The 23,225-nt window shown below is 31.1% G+C and overlaps 1 protein-coding gene and 1 long non-coding RNA gene across 3 annotated transcripts; one reads left to right on the forward strand and one right to left on the reverse strand.

Annotated features, from left to right (window-relative positions):
• Positions 1–841: 841 nt before the first annotated feature.
• Positions 842–8,624, reverse strand: LOC112766832 (NADPH--cytochrome P450 reductase). 2 transcript variants are annotated; one of them, XM_025812725.3, is made up of 19 exons: positions 8,484–8,624; positions 7,903–8,316; positions 6,679–6,738; positions 6,421–6,497; positions 6,253–6,310; positions 6,045–6,131; positions 5,923–5,959; positions 5,210–5,279; positions 4,899–5,096; positions 4,708–4,800; positions 4,394–4,619; positions 4,178–4,261; positions 3,932–4,083; positions 3,747–3,843; positions 3,456–3,605; positions 2,540–2,617; positions 2,339–2,461; positions 2,145–2,258; positions 842–1,302 (listed from the first exon to the last, which is right to left on the reverse strand). In XM_025812725.3, the coding sequence occupies exons 2-19, from the start codon at positions 8,194–8,196 to the stop codon at positions 1,222–1,224; spliced, it is 2,079 nt and encodes a 692-aa protein (XP_025668510.1). In that variant the 5' UTR covers positions 8,197–8,316; positions 8,484–8,624; the 3' UTR covers positions 842–1,221. The 2 variants fall into 2 exon arrangements, with proteins under 2 accessions (XP_025668510.1, XP_072079746.1); XM_072223645.1 differs by lacking the exon at positions 8,484–8,624 and having other exon boundaries at positions 7,903–8,481.
• An 8,867-nt stretch (positions 8,625–17,491) lies between these two features.
• On the forward strand, positions 17,492–20,176 carry LOC112762514 (uncharacterized). Its single transcript, XR_003182714.3, has 4 exons — positions 17,492–17,658; positions 17,751–17,805; positions 17,882–18,040; positions 19,906–20,176. It is a non-coding gene; the product is annotated as an uncharacterized lncRNA (long non-coding RNA).
• Positions 20,177–23,225: the final 3,049 nt, after the last annotated feature.

Here is a 23,225-nt window from a genome sequence, read left to right on the forward strand (position 1 = left end):
ATCTATAAGTATAAAAAAAAAAAAAAAAAGAGATGAATATTCCCATTTTATGAAGTGATTTATTCTATACTCATTGCCAGATAGATAAAAAAACAATACCTACCTTTATTGTATTTCCCATTCTTAGAATTCAAATTTTATTAGGTAATTATATTATTATATTGTTATACAAAAGGTATTTATTTTATTTTATATAAGTATTATAGTCCACATTAACTTAGAGAGTTCCAAATAAAATTTCTCATCACCAAAATGAAGATATTTCTGTGTAAGTAAACAAGTGTTTAAGAACATATTTTCCTAAAGATAAAAAGTTACTCTTTTGTTCTCTAAATTTTTTATTTTGTACCTTTAAATTCTCTCTTTTGTACAAAAAATGTAAAAAAAAAAAAAAAAGAAAAAAACCTCTCCCTCTCAAAATAGTAGTAAAATACTAATCCTGTTCTAGAACAATAGCAGAAGCTTCTTGAACAGTTGATTAAACCCCACACACTAATTCACAACTCCTCGCTAAAACTCCGATCTGTCCGAGGGGCCGCCAAACAGCCCTTAACAGGGAATAACATTTCACGTGGATATATTCCAATATTTTAAATGAGTTTAAGAGAAAAAGGGAATGAAAAAAACAGAAATTACTAAGACTACAGTACACCTGTCAGGTTTCACCCGCAGACATCGCCAAATAAAAAAGTAGCAGGTAAAAAATCAAAATGTTGAAAGAAAACTGCAGTTAACAGAGCTCAGATTATTGATTATTGAACAAATATAGCGAGAGATATTGCACGTACTATTTAAATGCATAATAGTATTTTGATTTTTGTACCTAAAAACAAATGGAGAGTTTCATCAATAAACATTATTCGTTACGAATTCCTACACTTAATAAAATAAGACGATCATCCGCTATATAACATGTATGTGTTGTTCATCAATATCTGAGACTACCTATTCCACAGTCCCCTAAGTGTAAATTATATAATACTTGCTTGGGGATTTAATATTCTACTAATCTATCATAACATAAAAATACATAAATAACAAAGAAAAGAACAAGACAGCGGTCAAGAAAATCATTTCCTCTCAAGGATACATGTAAGCCTTCACCGTCAGTGCCCCAAAATTCCGCGAAGGCCGCAAAAGTATGGTTCATCCTAATTCTAGAATTTAACATATCAAACAATACGGATGCCAGAATCAAGACAGATGAACAACCAAAAACAATCACCAGACATCTCTAAGATAACGTCCATCCATCTGGAGTTTTTTCACTATAGCTTCTGCCTTTGATGGATCCACATTTTCCTGAAATTAAATAAAGAAATATGGTTATATTTTATACAACAGTGTCGTCCAATCAGTCCGTCAGTTAGTTAAACAGATATCCCATAATTTGATTACGCCAGAAGGAAAACACAGCATTCTAAATTTGCAAAAAGAATTGAAATATATATATATATATATATATATATATATATATATATATATAATTCAAAGGTCAAAATTAGCTTCGGGTAAGAGTTCCTAGTGAAGACACTGAAACAATTATTTGCAGATGAGGTCGTAGAATTATAATTTGCTTCAAAGGAATTCAAGAAAAATCTTTTTTCCCCCCCCCCATCTCCCAACATAGTAGCTTTTTAAAACAAAAATAGGAGCACTTGTTCATTTTGATTTTTCCTGACCACTCCTGATTTAAGCTCTACACCGCTAGATCAAGTGAACAAATTATTGTCATATTTGAATCACACACAAAATACATGTTTGGATGGGCACACGTATAAAAAGAATAAAAGAAATGCTGCCATATCTGAAATATGTACAGCCCCCAACAGCTGACAGAAAAGAAAAGAATATTGAACATAACATTTCTCAGCACAAAAGCTAAAAAGAGCCTTGCTCCTACTAGAAAATAGAAATATAAGGGGAAAAGAATAGTATAAAAGTTTTCACCAACAGATGGCAACTTCCATATCTTTAATCTATAAAAAAAGAAGCCTAACAATCAGTCAATTATGTACAATCCCATAAATCAATATTATTTGGAAGCATGTGCAAATAAATACTCTTTGTGCATGTAAAGATCAGGAGAAGTTAACACTATCAAGCATTTCACAAAGGGATGGATGATGAAAGACAATAAGCACCTGCTGCTGGACAATGGTATGAAGAGTGCGATGAACATCCCTGGCCATACCCTTGGCATCACCACAGACATAAAGGTAGCCTCCCTGAGAAATCAGACTCCACAGCTGTTCTGCCTGCACATCAGAAAATTAAAGCAATAAGTAATTTATCTGGCAACATTTATTCCCTACTAGGCTGTGCTATCCACACTCACTTTATCCATCATCTTGTGTTGAACATACTCCTTTTGAGGCCCCTCTCGAGAGAATGCAACTATTAACTCTGACATGGCACCTTGTTCAACAAAGTTCTTTAGCTCATCCTCATAAATAAAATCCTACACAACATAATTGAAAAGATCACACCTTGATCCAAGAATCCACTGAGATTGAAAGCGCAAGTGCAACTAGTTTACCATTTGACGGTTCCTACATCCAAAGAACAGCAATGCAGGACCAAGATGAACACCATCTTCTTTGAGAGCATATCTTTCCTGGGTGAATCAAAGACAAGAAAGAGTTAAGAACAAGCAGATACTTATAATCTTTTATTTCACCAAATTAATTGATGAAAGTGATTTATGTTACTGGCAAGTTTTTTGGGTGATAAGAAAATATTGAGGAAAGAAAATTGACGTTTCAGAATTTGGGAAACAAAATTACCCATTTAGGTAAGACAGGTTTTCCAATAAGCTAGCAGCTTGTATTCCAGTACTGTATAGCTTTTGCGTGAAAAACATTACTTCTATTAAAGAAACATTATCGAAAGACATGGGAATTGTGCTTCCACTTTGGTCACCATGGAGAGGCACCAAATCCATGTCTTTCAATGACACCTGATTCCTATGTATGTCGTCGCTTGGAAGGACTTTGTCTGGGGATAAAATCACTTGAAAGTCCTTAGACAAACATTGCACATATGTATCTAATTCCAATGTTCCTCTCCTATCCTATGTTGCAGATATGGTTAATGAGCAACACTACTGCTAGTGGCATGGGTACAGGGGATGAAGAGGCTTGAGAACTGATGGAATGAAAGAGTGGTTTGTTTTACTTAAATGATTTAATAGCAAGAGAAATGGTTTAGCTGTAAAAGTTGGATTGTTTCATTTAAATGATTCAATAGAAAGAAAAACATTTAGGGTTTAGGGTTTAGCTGTAAAAGTTGGTTTGTTTCATTTAAATGATTCAATAGAAAGAAAAACAGTTTAGTTGTGAAAGTTTATTTATATGGATGTATCTATGTGAGGCTCATTGCAATACCACAAGATGTCTCCTTTTTTTGGCCATTCCCCAAATTTTAAAACTAGAAAACTGTACATATCCAGATACCTGCAAAAATCCCCTGAAAGGTGCCAATCCAGTACCAGGTCCAACCATAATAATAGGAGTCGAATGATCAGCTGGAAGCTTGAAATTTGATGGCCTAATAAAAATAGGAGCCCAGCTACAGTCACGACTTTTCTCCAAGGGAATAGCATTCTGGTCATGTGAGATGTAAAGTTAATTATGACAGCATGATTGGGTATTGCATCCAATAGGGGAGGGACATCCAAAATACAAAAAGGGGATGCAGGATGTTGAGAGAGGGAGCATATGATTGCATGATAGTCAAATTGCTACCTTCATCCAGGTAGAACATACTCCTTTGTGAATTCTTCCAGTGGGAGTTGGACCATGCACCAAGGCACAAGTTACATGTACCCTTTGAGGGGCAAATCTGGCAATAGAAAATAATGCAACATCAGTTCTAGTTCTTGGTCCTCTATCTTGTGCATTTTTATTCTGGTGATGGCAAGATAACCCACCTAGGAGAGGACGAAATGGAATAATAGCGAGGCTGCAAGCGAGGTGCTATAGCAGCAAAAAACACACCAAGCGGAGGTTTTGCAGATGGAAATTCAGCCATCACCTCAAGGAGACTTCTCTGGCTTCCAACCACCCATTTGGAGTACTCATCCTAAAAGCCAAAAGTTGTAACATCATCAAGAGAAATGGGGAAGAGGTTATGCTAGAAAACAACAGAGAAAATCAGGGTTAGCAAATGTGTTCACCTTCCCTTCCGGAGATGTGAGGAACTTCAATCTCTCTGTTTCACTAGGTTCAGAAGCATGAGCGGCTAATGCAACTAAAGCGGACTGAAAGAGAAGCATAAGTAAATATTTCTTCTTTTCTTGAGAAAAAGTGGGATATCAAAAGAAAACACAAATATAGGAGAACAATAGATAACTTGAGAACAAGAGGCACATGAAAATAAGAACATGTAAAACCTTTCTCGGGGGGTTTAAGAGATCTGCATAACGTGCTAATGCAGCATGTAGTGTGCAAGGACCAGGGAAAGGAGGTTGCAGAGAACCTCCCAACGCAGTACCATCCTCACTATCAACATGAAGAGAAAACAGCAAATCTAAACTTTGACCCAACAGTTTCCCAGCTTCTACAACAGTGTCATCACAATTATCAGCATAAACACCCACATGATCTCCGGTTTCATAACTGAGAAAGATCAGACAGAAGATGACAACAGATTAATCATGAGTATACAACCAAATAATGAGGACAAGAAACACCTAGTCCAGCTTACTTTATGCTGGTCCCTGATATATCAAACTCCAAATGTATGCAGGAGCGGTCAGATGCAGGTTTGTGAAGCTCCCTTTGAACAGCAACATTAACCCTTCGAGAAAATAGCCAATGGATTTGTTTTGGTATGGTTTACAGAATGAAAAAAATTAGAAAAATGGTCATAAAATTAGAATGCACAACTCCAAGAACCTGCATGGATGATGAATGTCAAATACAGCACTCCCATTTGCCATATTCAGGTTATTATTATCATAAGCTGAAGTGATGGCAGGATCATGAATCACTACTCGGTATTCAGGAATAGCAGCTGTATAAGGAGTAGAAACAGTGTTAACATCATCCTCATCCCGTAGCAACTGATCCAACTCGGGCCATAGAGATTCTTTCCTATAAAGCAAAAGTAAATCATGGCATTTGACAAGCTTTAATGAATGACATAGTGCATATCAATCTTAATTTCAGCAACTATATATTTGAGCCATAGATCGGAGTATGTTTACCAGGCAGAAAAATCATCCTCTATAGATTGATCATCATCACCTAGCCCAAGTGGAACAAGACGCTTTGCACCTGTAGCAAAATAACGTGAGAAGATATCTAATCTGAACTACCTTGCATCATTAACTTGAGTCTAGCGTCAAATATTAGATGCATGCCGTTACTTGCTCAACCTCTAACTTCAGATCATTAAATCTCCATACATGTAAAGTTTAACATGAAAGTCAACATCCCGGGTTTTAAATAAAGTGGGATTATCAACGGCACGATGTGAGTACAGGGTATGTGTCAACCGTCATGTTTGAACAAGAATTCACTTATCTGATTACTCAACTAACAAATTACAATGAGGCAATAACCTTGTTCATCCCTAGCCAACCAAGGCATCCCTCACTACTACTATAAGAATTTTTAGCATTTTGACAATACAATCGGAAATTTCAATCTCTGTCTAGAATTTACTATATGAAAACAATTCTTTTAAGACAACTTGATCTTTTTCCATGGGCTTGTTCAAAAACTCCCTAAGCAAATGAAAAAATGAAGTTTCACAAGTACGTTAACTTTTCAGATGAAGCGCAAAAATGAACAAAAACAATGAGAATTGAGAGACCTATCTCTAAAATTTTAATCAACGATGATAATGATGGCATTGTGAAAATATCAATCGAGCAGATATTCCAATTTCAATACCGTTGAAATGTGGGTTACATACCTTGCTCAATAAGATCCTCATCAAGAACCTTTCCTATCTGTTTTGAAAGGAAAAAAAAATCAGATTATGCTCTTTTTTACTGTTCTTTTTCAAATATAAAAATAAAAACATCTGAGTTGTACCTTGTTAAAATGTTCATATTGCCTGTTACCTAGGCCAAAAACTCCATATGTAAGATGCTGAAGCCAGGTTCCTCTCTCCTCTTTCCCCTAAAATTTAGGCACCCCAAAACTTAGAAGTTAGAAAGTATAAGAGAGAATGGATCATGAGAAAGTATAAGAGAGAAATCATAAATCAAGGATTTCTTTAAAAATTTAAATGACTACCAACCTCGGTAAACCATTTGTAGAATCTTGCAGCATTGTCAGTTGGCTCTCCATCTCCATAACTGCCATATCAAGTCCAATACATCAAATCAAACCAAACACAGCAGCTGAACAGCATACACTTTTAAAAAAGCACTAGATGCATTTCATTGATTTTTACATGCGAACTTACGTTGCTACCATGAAAAATGCAAGAGTCTCTTTCTTTAGCTTCTCTTCATATTGATCATCATCAATTGCATAGTCATCCTGGTGCAAATTAAATACACTAGACAGCTAAGTCAAAGCTATCTTACAGATTGAAGTTTCATTAGAATAATAGCAGATGCTTCCAAAGCTTGCCCAAAGAAAATTCACAACATCTAAAAGATTACTATTAAGTCCCAAATATACAATCAAAACGGAGAAATTCCAGGCCTGTTCAACTTACCAGGTCAACAACTTTTACAGCTGCTTTTTCATATCTTGCCTTGACCTCTTCTGCTAGAGCCTATGATAACCAAAGAAAAAGGCACATTAGTTATATCAAATTGGCTGTGAATTAAAGACAAGATTTTTAGCTAAATTATATAAATTGGCTGTGAATTTCAAAGCACTAGAGTAATTAACTGTTTTGAATTAATTTCACATAATCATCAACTACTCAAGCATAACATTTGTAGTAAAAATAAAACATTAGAACTTTCAACATACAACACTGGATAAAGTACTCATTGTTATGAGCCCAAAGACCGATAACATTTTAACGTTCCAACCATTTACCCCATCCACTACCACAATTATCAAGTCAGATGACTGATTCCCCCCCCCCCCCCCCGAAAGACACGGGAGATCCAACCTTACGGAAAAGGAACAGTCTCGACTGCCATTACCAAACCTCAGTGTGCAAGTCAAGCCTTATGACATCTTTGATTACAATGACTCATTTTTACATGACACCAATAGTCTGCATTCTTTGGTGTTTCCAAGATCCAAATAGGGGGTAGCATAAAAAGAAGAAGACATCAGTTTGCCATAAGTAATTAAGGGGCTAGACATTAAAGCGCTGTTATTACCTAATTCAGTTTGCCATAAATATTATTGTTGTAATCCAACAAAAGTAACAGCAAATGCTGAGCATAAAGACATTGCTGATCCATTTCTAGTGCAAAATCTATTTGTCATTTTCTTGTATTGGACCGTCTCTATTCTTCCCCTTTGTTTACGCCCCAAAAAATTTGAAGAACAAAAGAAGAAGAAGAATGAGAAGAATGCCAACAGATAAAAGTAACAGCTAAGCAACTCCTAAATTTCAGCGTAAGCACGCTGCACACATGCAGCTTCATCGTTCATCAATCTAAATTTCAGTCACCAAAAAGCATAGTACTATTTGGTACTACAAAAAGCACATATTCTCAAAAAAGGAGTTCATGTCCCCATCTCAATCGCAGTTTAGCATCACTGTCTAATCACAGCATTACTTTAGCACACAAAGGTGGTGTTCCATTAGCATTAACAAGGATCCAAAATCAACGAAAATGGAGCAAAGCTACAACCCGCGCTACAATAAAAACAGCATATTCTCAACCCAACGAACTGAAAATTACATCAAGTCACCAAAAAACACAGAATTCAGAAATTAAAAAAAATAAAAGAAAGAAAAAGAGGAATATACCTTCGCAAAGCCCTCAGCTGTACCAGTTTGAGTACCAAAGAAGATAGTGACCTTGGTCTTCCCTGAACCAACGTCGACGTCGTCATCCTCGTCCTTCACCAACGGCTTCGGCACGATCACCGGCCTCACCTCCCGGCTCCGATCCGACGATTTCTTCCAGAAGAAGATCAGCAGCCCAATTATCAGTGCCGCCGAGGTCGTCGCGATCAGGACCACCGAATCCGAGATAGAATCGCCGAGCGACACGCCTAGCACCGACTCAATTGTACGCACCAAATCGGAGCTTGAAGACATCGCGAACGAGTGCGAGTGAGTTGGATCGGAGAAGGACCGAGTCAACTACTGAGTCAAAATTGAGGAACACGCTCCGATTCGGTCTTCTGCACTTCCCTCTCGCCGAACCCTAGGTGGTGGCTGCGGTGAAGAGAGAGAAAGAGGGAAGTGAGAAGAAGAAGCAGAAGAAGCAGAAGAATATTCACGAGAGAAGTTAGACCAGAAAATTAGGGACACTTCCCCATTTGATTTGGATTTATATGAATATCATTTTCAGGGTATTAAGATTTTCATTTACGAGTATCTACCTTGCAAGTTGCAGCTTGTGAGCGAGAAAGACGAGGCAGCCCGATCGCCGTTGACAACTTTACCCCGAGATCTTTGTCCAAAAAGATAGCTTTTGTGTTTCCCATTGGTTATTATTACATCTTTTCCATCCCTACTTTTTTTTTTTAAATAATTAATTAAAGGAGTTAGCTAACATAGACACATGAAACGCTTATCATTACTCCATTAGTCAAAAATTTTAAATGTTTTCATTTATTTTATGAATGTAAAACAAATGTATTAGATATTTAAATTTTTTATATTTTTTAATAAAAATTTTTTTAATTTATAAATTTAATATGTACACTTAAAGTACAAAATAGATAAATCTTTTAACATGTATACTTCATTAAATTTTCGTATATATTTTAGACATAATATTTATCTTTAATTTGTAACAATATCTTAATAAAATATATAAATTACTTTTTAAGACACGTTTAAACATATTAAATATCATCGTATTTTACTTTTATTCTTAACATATATTTTTAAAATAAATTTAAAAATAATATATTATTATATTTATTAATAAAAAAATTATTTTAAATATTTTATATAATTAAAAATACATAAAAACAATTAAAATATTATTACAAATTATTTTTAAAATATTTTATAATTTACATATATATCGTATTTCCATATTCTATAAAAATGTTAAAATTTATGTATCTGTGTGTCTCAAATTCGTATTAGTATCTATATTTGGTAGAAAAAAATCATTGCCAAGTATAATTTAAATAAATAAATTATGGAACTAAGAAATGGCTTTGAAAGAAAATAAATAGAATTTTAGTCTTTTTAAATATGATTTAAATATGACAAAGTATACCATAAATGATAAACGTATAGGAAGAGTTTTAAATATATCAAAAATATCGGTATTCTAATTGTTTTAACTGTTAATCTAAATTATAAAAAATATATATAATATATATTAATTGAAATCAACTGTTAAAACAATATGAACACCGGTATTTCTGATGCACTTAAAATTTTTCCAAACGTATAATGCATTTGATTCTATTTTTGTGAAAATTTATTTATATAATTATTTAGAAGATACATATAAACAAAATTGAGCCAAAAAGATGTTATTTTTGGATTTTTTATTTTTTTAATTTTTGTCACTCACTTAAAAAAATTACTTAGGGCAAATTACCAAATTTAGAATATGAAAATATCTTTTCTTAAGTAAATATACAAATATTGTGTCGAAATTTAATTTTAAAATTATTTTAAATACAAAAATACCGGATATTTAAATCTTTTTACCAACTAAGTAGAATTAAGTTGTTAAAAATAAAAATCTACTCATGCGTCACTCTCTTTCTTTTATTACATTCATTCTTTCTCTTCTTTAACAAATAACAACTTACTCTCGGCCCCTTATTCTTTCTTCTCTTTCGATTTTTCACTGCATTGTGCTGAATTTTTTGTGCATTTTCTTTAGAATTTTATATTAGTTAGATGTTGTTTTAGAATTTTTCAATATACAACGCAGTATTTGTGAAATTAGATTTGACTTTTTGTTAAATACGCAAATTTTCGTTAACAATGAAAAATTATAGTTTAAATGAACTAAATCAGTGTGAATTGGATTTTTTTTTTTATATTGAACGTAATTGAAAAGATACAAATGACTTTTGTAGTGATTCTAATAAATTACTTGTGTTATTGTTCTATGTTCGATATTTATGAGCTATTTGTGTGTGTATATATATATATATATATATATATATAGATTCTGATTATTTATGCTGATATTAGCTTTTGTTACTTGAGTTGTTCTATAACAAATTAGTGTTGTTCTATGATTCTGGTTTTTGTTCTATATATATAAATTTCTATGATATGCTAATTAAATATGTGCTACTTATAAATATTTTTGTACTGTAACAAATTAAAACTTATTTTTTATGTGATTTTTACTATGGCTATTTTAAGATCAATTTTTGTATGATGCTGATTATCAGTATATACCAACAGTTGGGATGATTTTTCACACTCTTGAAGAAGTTGAAAATTTATGTGAATATTATGCTAAATATGCAGTTTTTTCTACTAAAATAAAAAACTCAAATAGGAGAAAAAATGAAATAAAATCCAATTCATTACATGTAGTAGAGAGAAAAATAGCAAATATGGTATACCGCATGCTGTGAAGATAAATCCGACTTTGGATTGCAAGGTATCCTGCAAAATCTATATGAATATGGTGAAAGATACTAGTATTTGAGTTATTTCAAAGGTTATTCTGACCCATCCACATTCATGGTATCCTGATCAAGCTGAAATACTTAAACAACACAGGGAGCTTAGCCTACATGTTCACCGGATAATCGAGAATAATGATAAAACTTGTATCAGATCAAGTAAAGCATAACAAGCACTTGTTGCAGTGGTTGGTGATCATCGTGAATTAAATGTTATCGAAAATGATGTTAAAAATTATATTAGTAGGGAGATTTGTAATGTTTTTGAAGTAGATGATGCAAAAGAGTTGAAAAAATACATTTTGAGAGAGCAAAATCAGAATTTTTTTATGAGCTTGAACTTGATATTGATAAGTCAACTACAAATATATTTTAGGCTAATGTAAAAGCAAGACTGCATTTGAGTATTTTGGTAATGTAGTTTTATTTGATATTAAGCATAATTTATGTGCTAAATATATGAATTTTTGTGTTATGTATATAAATTATTATGCTAAACTGAGATATAGTCTTATTTCTAAATTTTCGGGTAGGATTAGCCTTTTGCTTTCTTTGTTGGTGTGAATCACTATCGTCATTTTGTACTTTTTGGATGTGCTTTGATGAAGAATACGGACACTGGATAATTCAAGTATTTATTTGAATGTTAGTTTTATTGTATCAGTGAAAAAGTTCCAAAAGGTATTATTACTGATCAATATGCATCGATGCTAAGTGCTATTGAGATTTGCATGATAACTATAATTCATAGATAGTATAATTGGCACATTTTAAAAAAAGGTTTCACATAAATTAAATAGTTATAAGAGACATGTTGAAATTCAGCAAGAGATGAATTATATTGTTTAGGGCTCTCTTTCAAAAGAATAATTTAAAAACAGTTTGAGTAATTTTCTTATTAAGTATGATATAAGTAGAAATAAGTGGTTAATAGGTAATATTTTTGTACTACATGACTATATTTTTGTGTTTGAACATGTTATTTTTGTACTATTCTTAGATATTTCTTTACTTTGGTTTATTTAATTTGCTTACTTTTTACATTATTTTTTTATAGAACCGTTTGAAGATCGTGATCTATGGATTTCAGTACATCTTGATTGTTATGTTTAGGTTGAAATGAGAAGTATATAAATAAACGAGAACATACATGTTTTTCTTAACTAGTTTTTTACATAGAAGATCTAATTGATTTAATTTGTGAAATAATATGATAATTGTCTTAGCCGTAAAGAACAAAAAAAAAAATTTGATGCTACAGATTTTAATAGTGTTATACATTGTGCAACAAATTATCGGTAGAAGTTCAATTTCAACATATCTATACTCATGCAAAGTTTAAAGAAGTGTAAACATAATTTAGAGAAAAAGTAAATTGTACTACAAAATTAAAGCATCATCTTTTAAGCATTAAGGCATACAAAGTCTTAGAACAGGTTGTAAACTCCGTGGTTAATAGTTTTGAAGTTACATAGAATTAAGAGGTATATTATGTCGTTATTCTTTGTGTGTACTAAGTTTTAAACAAGTAAAATAAAGTGGATATATACTAAAATGTTGGAGTAAGAATTTAAAAAAAAAACATAAAGATATCAAGAGCAGTCATGATAAGCCATTATTAGAGGCTAGACGTAAGAAATTTGATGAACTAGTTTTTCATTCACATAATTTTTGTCAATTTGCATCAAAATGTCCAGAATTGACTACTATTTTATACTGTACATTTGACAATGTAATAGTTGAGATACAGGAATATAAATCTAAAGATAATAAAAGAACCATGTTATCATATGAGGATGATTATCTAAATGATGTTAATGAATTTCAAAATTCACCACATGTGAAAACAAGAGAACGTCCTAAAAAATAGTTGGGATCAAGTACCAAAAACATATTACAAATGCAAGAAAAAGAAAAAAAAAAAAAAAAGCTCTACTTGAGGTAATTTTGATATGCCATTTTATATTATGATTTGTTTAACGTGTTTTTAATTCTCTTAATTTAATTTTTTTTAAGATTTGAATTTAGTAGATCATAAATTAATAATGGAGCAATATTCAAGTCTTTATTATGGATAAAGTATGAACTCTTAATTTAAAGATTGAATGGAATCAAACATAAATTTGTAAATAAAAAAATAAAGATATTTATAATTTTGTCATGGATGAAATATTTGGATTGCTTTTTCATTATTTTAATTAGATAGTACATGGATTTGGTACATGTTAAAATAAAACAGAAAATGAGTATGAGTTTAATATATATCATAATTGTTGTACTCAAAAGAAAAATTATTGGTTTATGTTTTAAATTTGGGTGTTAGCCATTACAATTTTTGTGCTATATAATAAAAGTAACAACCAAACAAGAGATTTAAGACAATCTTCATTTTTAGTGTTGACACAAATTTTGTGTGCTATGCTTCATAATTTTTATACTAGTCATAATAGTTTTTGTGCTATGTAATAAAGACAACAATAAAACGACAAATTTAAAGCAATTCTTATTTTTTGTGCCGAACAAAAATATTTTATGTGCTATGCTACACAATTTTTATGCTAGGGTATAAATTTTTTATTAAAAGGAGTAAATTTATACAATAAATTTTTAAATAAATTCCTAAAAAATTTTATAGTAAGCAAAAACAAATATTTGTGTTCTTGATAATAAAATAGAGAATTAATATTCTAAATATAAATTTACAGATAAAAATTTTATTTATTGACTAAATCAGTTGATGTTGGTTGATAAAATAGACTTTGCAACGCAGCAAAAGATTTAGGTATATTTATGTTTTCTTATTTTTCACTTGCTTCATCTGGATATTTATTTAACTCACTGAAGAAAACTATAGAAATATACTGCCTTCTAAATCTTTGAAGATCATTTTGCAATTGAGAAATAACATGTTAACATTTTATCAAATTAGATTTAGAAAATCAACTAGATTTAAGATATTTAATTTATTTCATTTTATTTTGGCATCATTATTATTTATTATTTTAAAACATAAAGTAAGTAATAAAAAGTCATACTTATTTTTTTGCTATGGAATGTTATATATTTTATTGGTTACTCAATTTATTTTTTTCTTCTTTTAATAATTTAAGATATGTTAACATTTCATTTATGATTATATTTTAAAAGTCATAAATTGAAAAATATATTAATATAGAATAAGAACAGGCACAACGTATAAAGATACAGATAAATAATAAAAAAATAAAAAATTTATAATAAATTTGTGTATGTTATCTCTTTCAGAGCTTGAAATTTTTTTGTGCAAAGAGTGGAGCACATAAAATTTATTATGCTCAATATGCAAAACATATAACCTAGGTGGTGGTTATTGCAGTGGGAGAGAGTACGTCAGAGAGGATTGATTGTGGGATCTAAATTCTTCCATATCACTACGAAAATTGATTCGTTCATTTTTTTTACGGACTAATTCATTCATCTCATTGCAGGAATTTATTGGACCAATTTACAACCCATGAATACTTGACGGTCATACGTGTGAATTAATGTTCTATGTCGGTAACTAAGGCCGCATTTATTTACAGGAATGAAATATTGAGATAGAGACACAAAATTGTATTTGACAGATGAGATATGAATAGAGACGTTGTATTCAGAAATATTAAATTAGTGTATTTTGTGTCCATCCTAACAGAAATAACACAGAAATACTAAAAAGTGACACAACTTATTTTTTATTTTTTTTATTATTCTTGTTAATTTTTTATAATTATATTTTTTATTGTTATATTTTTCTTTTCAAAATTTTTAGATGAAAAAAAGTGAATAAATTGAATTTTCATAGTTTGTTCTAATTTTTTACTAAACAAAATACAAAATGCAAAATTTTATATCTTATTAGTATCTTATCTTATTTTATTCTCAACAACAAACACAGCCTAATAAAATAACTCAGACAAAGACTGATTTGACTGGTTGAGTTAAGCCTTACAAATTACTTTATGTATATTTAAAATTTATAAAACTAAAATGTTTGTTTAAAAAATTTTAAAAAGTAATTTGAGTAATTACTTTAGTTTAAAATTGTAATTTTCAGTGTTACAATAATTAGAAAAGAAAACTGAATCTAAAACAAAAGTATTATAGCGAAATTGGTGGATAAATTTTTTCTTTTTTTTTAATGAGATCAAAATAAAAATATTCAAATTTTATAGGAATTAAAAATAATTTAGCAAATATGTATTTTAAGAATACAATTTATAAAATTTTAAAAGCTTTTTATAGAAAAATATAAAGTTGATGAATTTTTAGTGTATTCATTAAATACAAATTTAAAAATTTATATTAATAATAATTTTAACATATATTTTTAAAATATATTATAATTAAATTAAATATTTTATTTTTTTATTTTTTATTTTAAACAAGTGCTAACAGGTGGCATAATGTGTGAAGAAGTCGTGGACTCGTGGTTGAGTTACGATCATATATCAAAAGTCAAACGAGGAAAAAAGTCAATAATTAAATTCAATGGTTGAAAAATTATTTCTTGTGAAAGGTGCTTCGTATTAAAAAACCGTCGCATTAACTATGAATTAAATTGACGTTCGAATTAGATATAAACTATGCAAATAGTTGCCGATGAATAGTAATTTAAATGGCATAATTTTTTTATATTCATCTAAAAAATTATGGATTCGAGTTTTTTAATTTTTAATAAAAAAACACTATACAAATTGTTTTTAATTTTCTTTTCAGTTTTAGTTATTTTAGTTAAAATTTGTAATTTTTTAAATAAAATAAAACAGGTTTTGCTAACATATATTTTGAGAATATTATAAAAAAATATTTAAGTATAATATTTATGTTTTTTGAACATTGAAAATTTTGAATCATTATATATATATATATATATATATTTACCGTCTATTTTAGCTAAACTCGTAAAAGTTGCGGAAAATAAATGTTCAAACATAAATTTTAGGGTTAAGTACTTTTTTTATTCCTAAGGTCTTGAGTCAAAATCAAAATCTTTTCCGACTTTTTTTGTTATTAAAATCATCCTCAACATTACAAAACGTTATAAAATCATCATTTTATCCATAAACAATATTTTTTGATGATTTTACCCTTAAAAAAAACGATTCTCCTCACCACTAACCCCCACCCCCCCTTCTTCATCATCACCGAGTCTCTCTCTCTCTTTTTCTCCCAGACTTCTACTCTTCCTCATCACTAACCCTCCTTCATCATCATCACCGAAGCTCTTTCTCTTTCTCTTTGTCCCAAACTCTAACTCTTCCTCACTACTAACCCCACTCATATTTTCATCACCATCACCATCATCATCACCATTATCATAAAAACAAAGATTGAATCACACACAAATTAAAGAATCACAAAATAAAGGGACTTCATCCAATAGAAGCTTTTTCAAGAGCTTGAACCATAAGCGGTTATTGCTGCTGTCGGAGGAGGAGCCACAACAGATAGTGGCGGTGCTGCGAACGACGCGGTGGAGGAGGGAGACGTCAACGACGAAGCTGATGCAGTCTTCACTCTGCCCAAAGATGCAGTAGTCGTCGAAGAGAGTTCTACAGCGAAATTGAATGACAAATTGGAAGCGCTTCTTGAGAAGAAGGTTACGGGATTGAGAAATGAGGGAACGACGGGGAGGGGGCTGTTGTGAACAGAAAAGGGATGCCAACAAAAGAAAAAATAAAAGGATTTTGACTAAAGTATGGTGCTGTTCTGGATTTTAATTTGTTTTTCATTCTTTTATTTTTTCTAATTTTCTTTTTTGTATATTTTTTTATTTACTTTCTCTTTGTGTCTGTTGTTGTTGTTGATTTTGGGTAGAGTTAAGGTTAAACTTGTGATGGTTTTGTTGCAGTAAGAGAAGAAAGGGTCAAGGTAATGGTATGATGGAAGTGGGAGGAGTGTTGAAGGTAGGGAGTAAATGACAGAGGCAGAAATGGAAGGAACATACACTGCGATTTCAATTTTCTTCCCTTGCTCTCTTTCTCTGTTCTTTGTTCTTCCTTTTTTTTTCTTTTTGAAGAACATATAGTGAGTTCTTCCTTTTTAATTTTTTTAATTTATGATGTTGCTAATTTTGTGATTATTTCTATTGTGATTTTTGCTGAATTGTTGATTTATTTTGTTGTTATTGTTGCTGAATTGTTAATTTATTTTGTGGTTAGGGGTCAAAGAAGATTAAGAATCTGGAGAGAGAGAGGCTCAGTGATGATGAAAAAGGTGGGTTGAGGGTTAGTGGTGAGGGGAAGAGTTTTTTTAAGGGCAAAATCGTCAAAAAAATATTGTTTATGGACAAAAGAATGATTTTATAACGTTTTGTAACGTTAAGGATGATTTTAATAACAAAAAAAGTCAGGGACGATTTTGATTTTTGACCCAAGACCTTAGGGACGAAAAAAAGTACTTAACCCTAAATTTTAAATGGAATGCAAGTTGAATTTTCTTGTTAAATTAAATATAAATGTTAAACTTCCATTCGTACATGTCTATAGGACTGCGTTTGTTTATTGTAAATCCCGTTAAAATCGGTAAATAATTAGTTAATAAATTGAATTTTAATTAGGAAAGCTAAAAATGCAAAACTAATATCAAAAGAGGATAGAGCTCATCGAAATGAAAATTTTGATACCAATTTCGAAAATTTGGCCCAAAATCGACTCGGAATGACCGAACCGATTGAACCGGGACTCAAACCGGGCCCGTGGGTCCAACCGGACCCATAATATAAAAGAAGCATCAGCTTCTTCTCCTTCACTTTACACCAACGAAGCAAACAGAATTGGGAAAGAAGGAGAATCCCCAAACCCTCACCAATCTTTGTTCCACCGTAACTTCCTCGTTTGAGCTCCGATCGCCGCACCGTTTGCGGCCACGCATCCATCGCATCGAGCTCTACCTTCCTATAGGATCAATTTCACTGGTAAGTCTCATTTTTTATTCAGAATATCTATTCTCCTTTCTTTGGTGAAATTGAAATCCTATAGTGAAATCTTGTCCAATTTTGTGTTTTAGGTTCAAGTTAGCTTCCGGGGCTTAATGGGATCGAGCTATTGAGCATATGGGTACGGTAAGGACACCCTAACCCTAGCTCAATCTTGCATTTATAGAGGGAAAACTGAATTTGGAACATGTATATGAATTAGGTGTAGATTAAGTGGGTATATATGCATTAGAATTGAATTGGGAGTACTTAGAGGCTTATTGGTGAACAAGACTTGGTTTGTGGCTATTTTATTTGAGCTTGGAGGGGCTGTGTTTTGCTTTGTGAGGCTGCCTTGGGTGAAACAAAGTGATCGGCCAAGGTATGGTTTAAATTTTGCACGTTTAATATTTACGGTGTTGTGAAAACTTAGGTTAGAAGAACCATAGGATAAGTTGAATTAGTCGATTGCATTTAATGATTAGTCTTGTAATGTTGTTGGAATAAATTGTTGGTGAGTATGTATTGAAATTATGAGGTGTTGAAGTTATTAATTGTATGCTCTTGGATTTATTTATGATGGGTTGTGTTGATGTTGGTATATATTGATGGAATATGGTTGATGTTTGTTAAGAAAGAGTTGTTATATGAGTTGATGGATTAATATATAAAGGATTGATAAATGTGTTAATGGAATAATGTGCGTGAAAAGTTGATAATTGTATTAATGGAATGTTATATGTGAAGGGTTGTTCATATATGTATATATGATATATGCTAATGCAAAGTTGTGGTTATGGCTCTTTGGATTGGTTAAGGGTAGCTTGAAGTGGTTGTTGAATAGTTGGGATTGGATATGTTAGCAATATGCAGATTTTATAGGTAAAGATTTATGAATGTGGTGAAAATGAGGTTTGGAAGTGTTTTGGTAAAAAGTGATTTTTGTGAACTTTGAAGGTCCATAATTTACTCCACAAATTTCGGATTGAGTTGTGATTTGTTGCAACTGAAAGATGGTTTTATGAGCTTTTGATTGATATCAATTTTGTGAAAAACGAAATTTTGTAGAGAAAGTTATGGACGTTGAAAATTTGGTGTATAAATCTGTGTTGCAGGATGGCTAAAACTGGTTGCACCAAGCTTTCTGGGCATTCTGCCCATTTTTGAAAAAAAACGCCCATCCACGCGTACGCGTGGCGTGGAATTTTGGTGATGCATGCGTACGCGTGTGTGCGTATTTACGCGTACGCATGACTCACGCGTACGCATGACTTGTTGTATGCTCCACGCGTGCGCGTGGATACTGCCTGCTGCAAAAACTAGTTTTTGACTGTTGTAAACCAAATTTCCACTTCTACACCTCCTTTTTCTCCTCTTTAAGGCTTAAAGGATGGTACCAGGTCCAATAGATAAATGAAGCTAGGAAAATAAGATAACTTGAGGGTGAAGTAAGATGTAAGTGGTGGTTCTTATGAAGAAAATAAAAATGTTAACGAAGTTTAACGCTAAGGCTTAATAATTGATGATGTATTGATAATGAAATTGAAATGGCTTATGAATAATGATATCTGATATACGAGTTTTCCTGGGTAAAAACCGTGGCTCGCCACCACGTATTCCAAGTTGAATCTCGATACTCTGTTGACCCTACGTCGTAAGGGTGACCGGACACGTATAAATTCCCAGGTATAGATAGCCCCCATTGAGCGATTACTTGATGTTGAATGTGAAATATATGCATAGGCTCTTGGGGATGCGCGACGGGAGACAGTCTAAGGTTTTCGGACTTGTCGGGTTGGCTGGATAACCGACAGATGAGCCTCATCAGCCATAGGACAGGCATGCATCATATGCATTTGTTTGTTTTGATTGCTATGCATTTCTTGGGTTTGCCTAATTGATATATATCACCTGCTATCTGTTGTACTTGCTACTTGCACTATCTGCTCATTACTTGTGCGTGAACTTGTTTGGTTTTTGTTTTTGCTGCATTATGGATGATGGAGGGATGGAGGAAAGGGTGAAGTGGTTTGGTGTTGTATTAGGTTTGAAATTGAGTAAGTTAGACAGATTTAGAATACCTACCCCTTTTATGGCTTCTGTTTAGTAATTAAGTTGGATAACTGAATGACGGAGTTCTAGGATTGCCTATGGCATTCTCAGGACCTTATTTATTATACGCGTGGCACTTTTACCATGCTGAGAACCTCTGGTTCTCATTCTATATTGTGTTGCTATTTTTTTCAGATGCAGGTCGAGAGGCTCCTCGCTAGGCGTCTGGATCCTTGAAGCGAAGTAGTTCTTGGGTGTATTTTGGTTTTCTGTTTGTATATATGTATATATGTATTTAGCTTACTCTCCAAGTAACTTGGGTATGCTGCTCCTCTTAGAGGTTGAGGGAGAGTTAGGAGTTTATTTTGGTGATACTTATGTATGTTTATATGTATATATATATCCTCTGGCCAGCCTTAGCTTCGCAGGCTGAGTTAGGGGCTAGTTATGCTGATTTCTTGGCTTTCCTTTACTCTCTGGTTTACCTTTATCATTTTCCTATTAGGTTCCTTAGCACACAAGTAATCCTATTCCTTGAGCGTTGCCGTTTTTTATTTTTTGCAATTTTGTTTTAACCGTTTTTCAAGACTCTTAGAATATTGTCCTTTCCACTATTACATATATATTTTACTATTGAGAAGTCTGTAACACCACACTACTACTGTTCTACGACTTAAGCGTAAAACTATGTGTAGTAGGGTGTTACATTTATAGACATGGCACATCAAGATAGAGATACAAAGACACAAAATTGTATTTAACAAACAAGATATGAATAGAAATATTATGTTCAAAAACACTGAATTAGTATATTTTATGTCAATTCCAAAAAAAAAACATAAAAAAAAGACTAACAAGAAACACAATTTATTTTTTTATTATTTTATTATTTTTGTTAATTTCTTATAATTATATTTTTCTTCTCAAATTTTTTGAATAAAAAAATAAAAATAAATTAGATTTTTATACTTTGTTCTAATTTATCATCCAGCAAAATATAAAAATAATATTTTTGTGTGTCTGTTCTTTGTGTCTTGTTCTCAATATCTTATCTTATCCTATTATCAGAACCAAACAAAGTCTAGATGTATATTACTAGAAACAGATTTATGTATTAGGGTGTGGAAGTCGTAAGTGTCTCCGCTACAATTTAAAAATTTTCTTAGTAGTATATAACAATATTAAGTATTTGCTCCATTAAATTAATTAATTTGACCCATTAAAAATTTTTATATTCAACTTTTAACACTTGATAGTAAACTTGAGATTTTATTTTAGATTTGCGTTTCACGATCAATTCTCGAACTTAAATAAATTGGTATTTTTTTATTAGAAATTGGTTGAGACTTGAAAGAATATTGTTTATCCATGACCGTTTCTTTTTTTAAAGTTGTCTTTAATTTTGTCATAGCAATTATAACCGCTGAAAGAATTTTTTAAGTTATGAATATTATAAAGAGTTATTTTTATGATCCTAAATGAGATGAATTTTTAAATAATTATTTAATAATATATTTATAAAGAGATACATTTGATTATATTGATAATGAAAAAATTATTCAAGTTTTTTTAAGTACGAAACTTAGAATAATCAAATTTTAAAGTATATGTTATTATTTAAATTACTATTTTAGTATTTTAATTTGTTAATTAGATCATTTTAAAACTAATCATATTTTAAAATATATTAATAAAATATAATTATAAAAATTAAGTTTAATTATTCTATTAGTTTTTATAATTTTATTAAATTTTTATTTAAATTTTTATAATTTATAAATTTGTAATTATATTTAATCCTTATATTAGATAAAAAGCTTCAATTAAGCTCTTGTTAACTTTTTTTTTAACATTTATTTTTACATTTAATGTAGGATGAATTTTAAAATATTTTAAAAACAACATATTTTAAGATTAGTATATTTTCTAAAAGATGACAACTACACGGTCTACAAGAATCTAATTAAATTTTTTTATCTAATATAATAATTTAATTATAAACTCTTGACTATAAGTACTTAACTAAAAAATTAATAGAGTATAAGAACTAATAAAGTACTTAAACCAAAAAATTTATTATTTTATATATTTATTTTCACTGTTAAAATTTTTTGAATTTGTCACTATATATTGCATAGTATTTAAGAGAGTATTTGTTTCATATACGAGTTTATAGGAGCATACACACATGTACACATAAATATTGTTTGATTGTTGAGACGCAGATTTTGAAAGACACAGTGACATATAAACATACATAAAATACATGTATGTTGGTATCCTTAAAAAAAGATGAGATACTGAGATATATTAAATGATATATAAATTTTTATTCTTTATCTCTGATTATTTTTTAAAATACCACTTTTATTCCGAATTCTAACTCCTCTTTTTCTTATTCTTGTTATTCATTATTCGTTCTCAGATGTTCCATCTTTCTCCTCCTTCTCTTCTCTCTTTCTTTCTCCCTATTTCTGTTGCCACTTTCTTTCTCTCCACCACTCCTATTACTGTCGCTGCTACGCCTTTTCCTCTTCATCTTTCTCTTCTAACTCTCCACCACTCGTTTAGATCTGCCGCCTCTACTCTACCTTGGTCCATATCTGTCACGCCTCATCCTTCTTTGTCCAAATCTCTCTCTCTCTCTCTCTCTCTCTCTCTCTCTCTCTCTCTCTCTCTCTCTCTCTCTCTCTCTCTCTCTCTCTCTCTCTCTCTCTCTCTCTCTGGGGCTCGCACTATTAACTCTCTCCTTTTTCCTCTTCAGTCTGTCATTATTGTTCTTTTTTATCTTACTCTCTCTATCTATTATTTCTTTTTCCTGCCTCTTTCTTTTTTTCTAAAACAAAATTTAATTTTTTTTTATTATTCATCTCTGTTTTTTTTAATATTATTGAATTTGTTGTTTAAATTATTAGAATTTTTTTATATCTGAATAATTTATTTTTGATTATATGAATGGTGATAGAGGAGAAAAATAGGTGGTAGTAGATTAAAAGTTTGCATGGTGATGGTGGTAAAAATAGAACATGGGAGTATTATAGACTTTTTAATATTTTGTGTATTTTATGTATTTATTTTGTCAAACATAAAATATATATACATATAATTTGTATCTTTGTCTTTTTAATATATGTCTCAGTGTTTATATCTATGTCTAAGATATAAGCAAATAGAGCCTAAATGTCGTGTGTTGTGTCGTGAAAAGTGATCACGTATCCACAACGGTGAATGTTGAACAAAACAATGTTACTCCCATAAAAATAGAGTAAATAGCTATTTCTTATTATAAAATATTGAAATGCTCATAAAATTGACCATAAATAATTTAAATATGCATTGTGTCCATAAATAATTATATCTGATTGACGGTTCTAACCAAACATTAATTTGGTGAGAGAGATTATTAGTTCTGATCTTATGTGGCATAAAGTTCTTATAGGTGACAAATGGTGTTAGTGATGTCATCTAAATTTTTTTCCTCTACGAATGCTCTCATTCTTTCTGTCATTTTCTTA

The sequence above is a fragment of the Arachis hypogaea genome, chromosome 17, assembly GCF_003086295.3.
Source record: "Arachis hypogaea cultivar Tifrunner chromosome 17, arahy.Tifrunner.gnm2.J5K5, whole genome shotgun sequence".
NCBI lineage: Eukaryota > Viridiplantae > Streptophyta > Magnoliopsida > Fabales > Fabaceae > Arachis > Arachis hypogaea.

What these genes read in the sequence shown, in the direction of transcription:
- LOC112766832 (XM_025812725.3), bottom strand. Translation starts at nt 8,196, where the DNA reads ATGTCTTCAAGCTCCGATTTGGTGCGTACAATTGAGTCGGTGCTAGGC. An exon ending in ATATCAGGGACCAGCATAAA is followed by an intron (nt 4,620 to 4,707) that starts GTAAGCTGGACT and finishes GATCTTTCTCAG; the next exon opens with TTATGAAACCGGAGATCATG. An exon ending in ATACCATTGTCCAGCAGCAG is followed by an intron (nt 1,303 to 2,144) that starts GTGCTTATTGTC and finishes ATTTAATTTCAG; the next exon opens with GAAAATGTGGATCCATCAAA.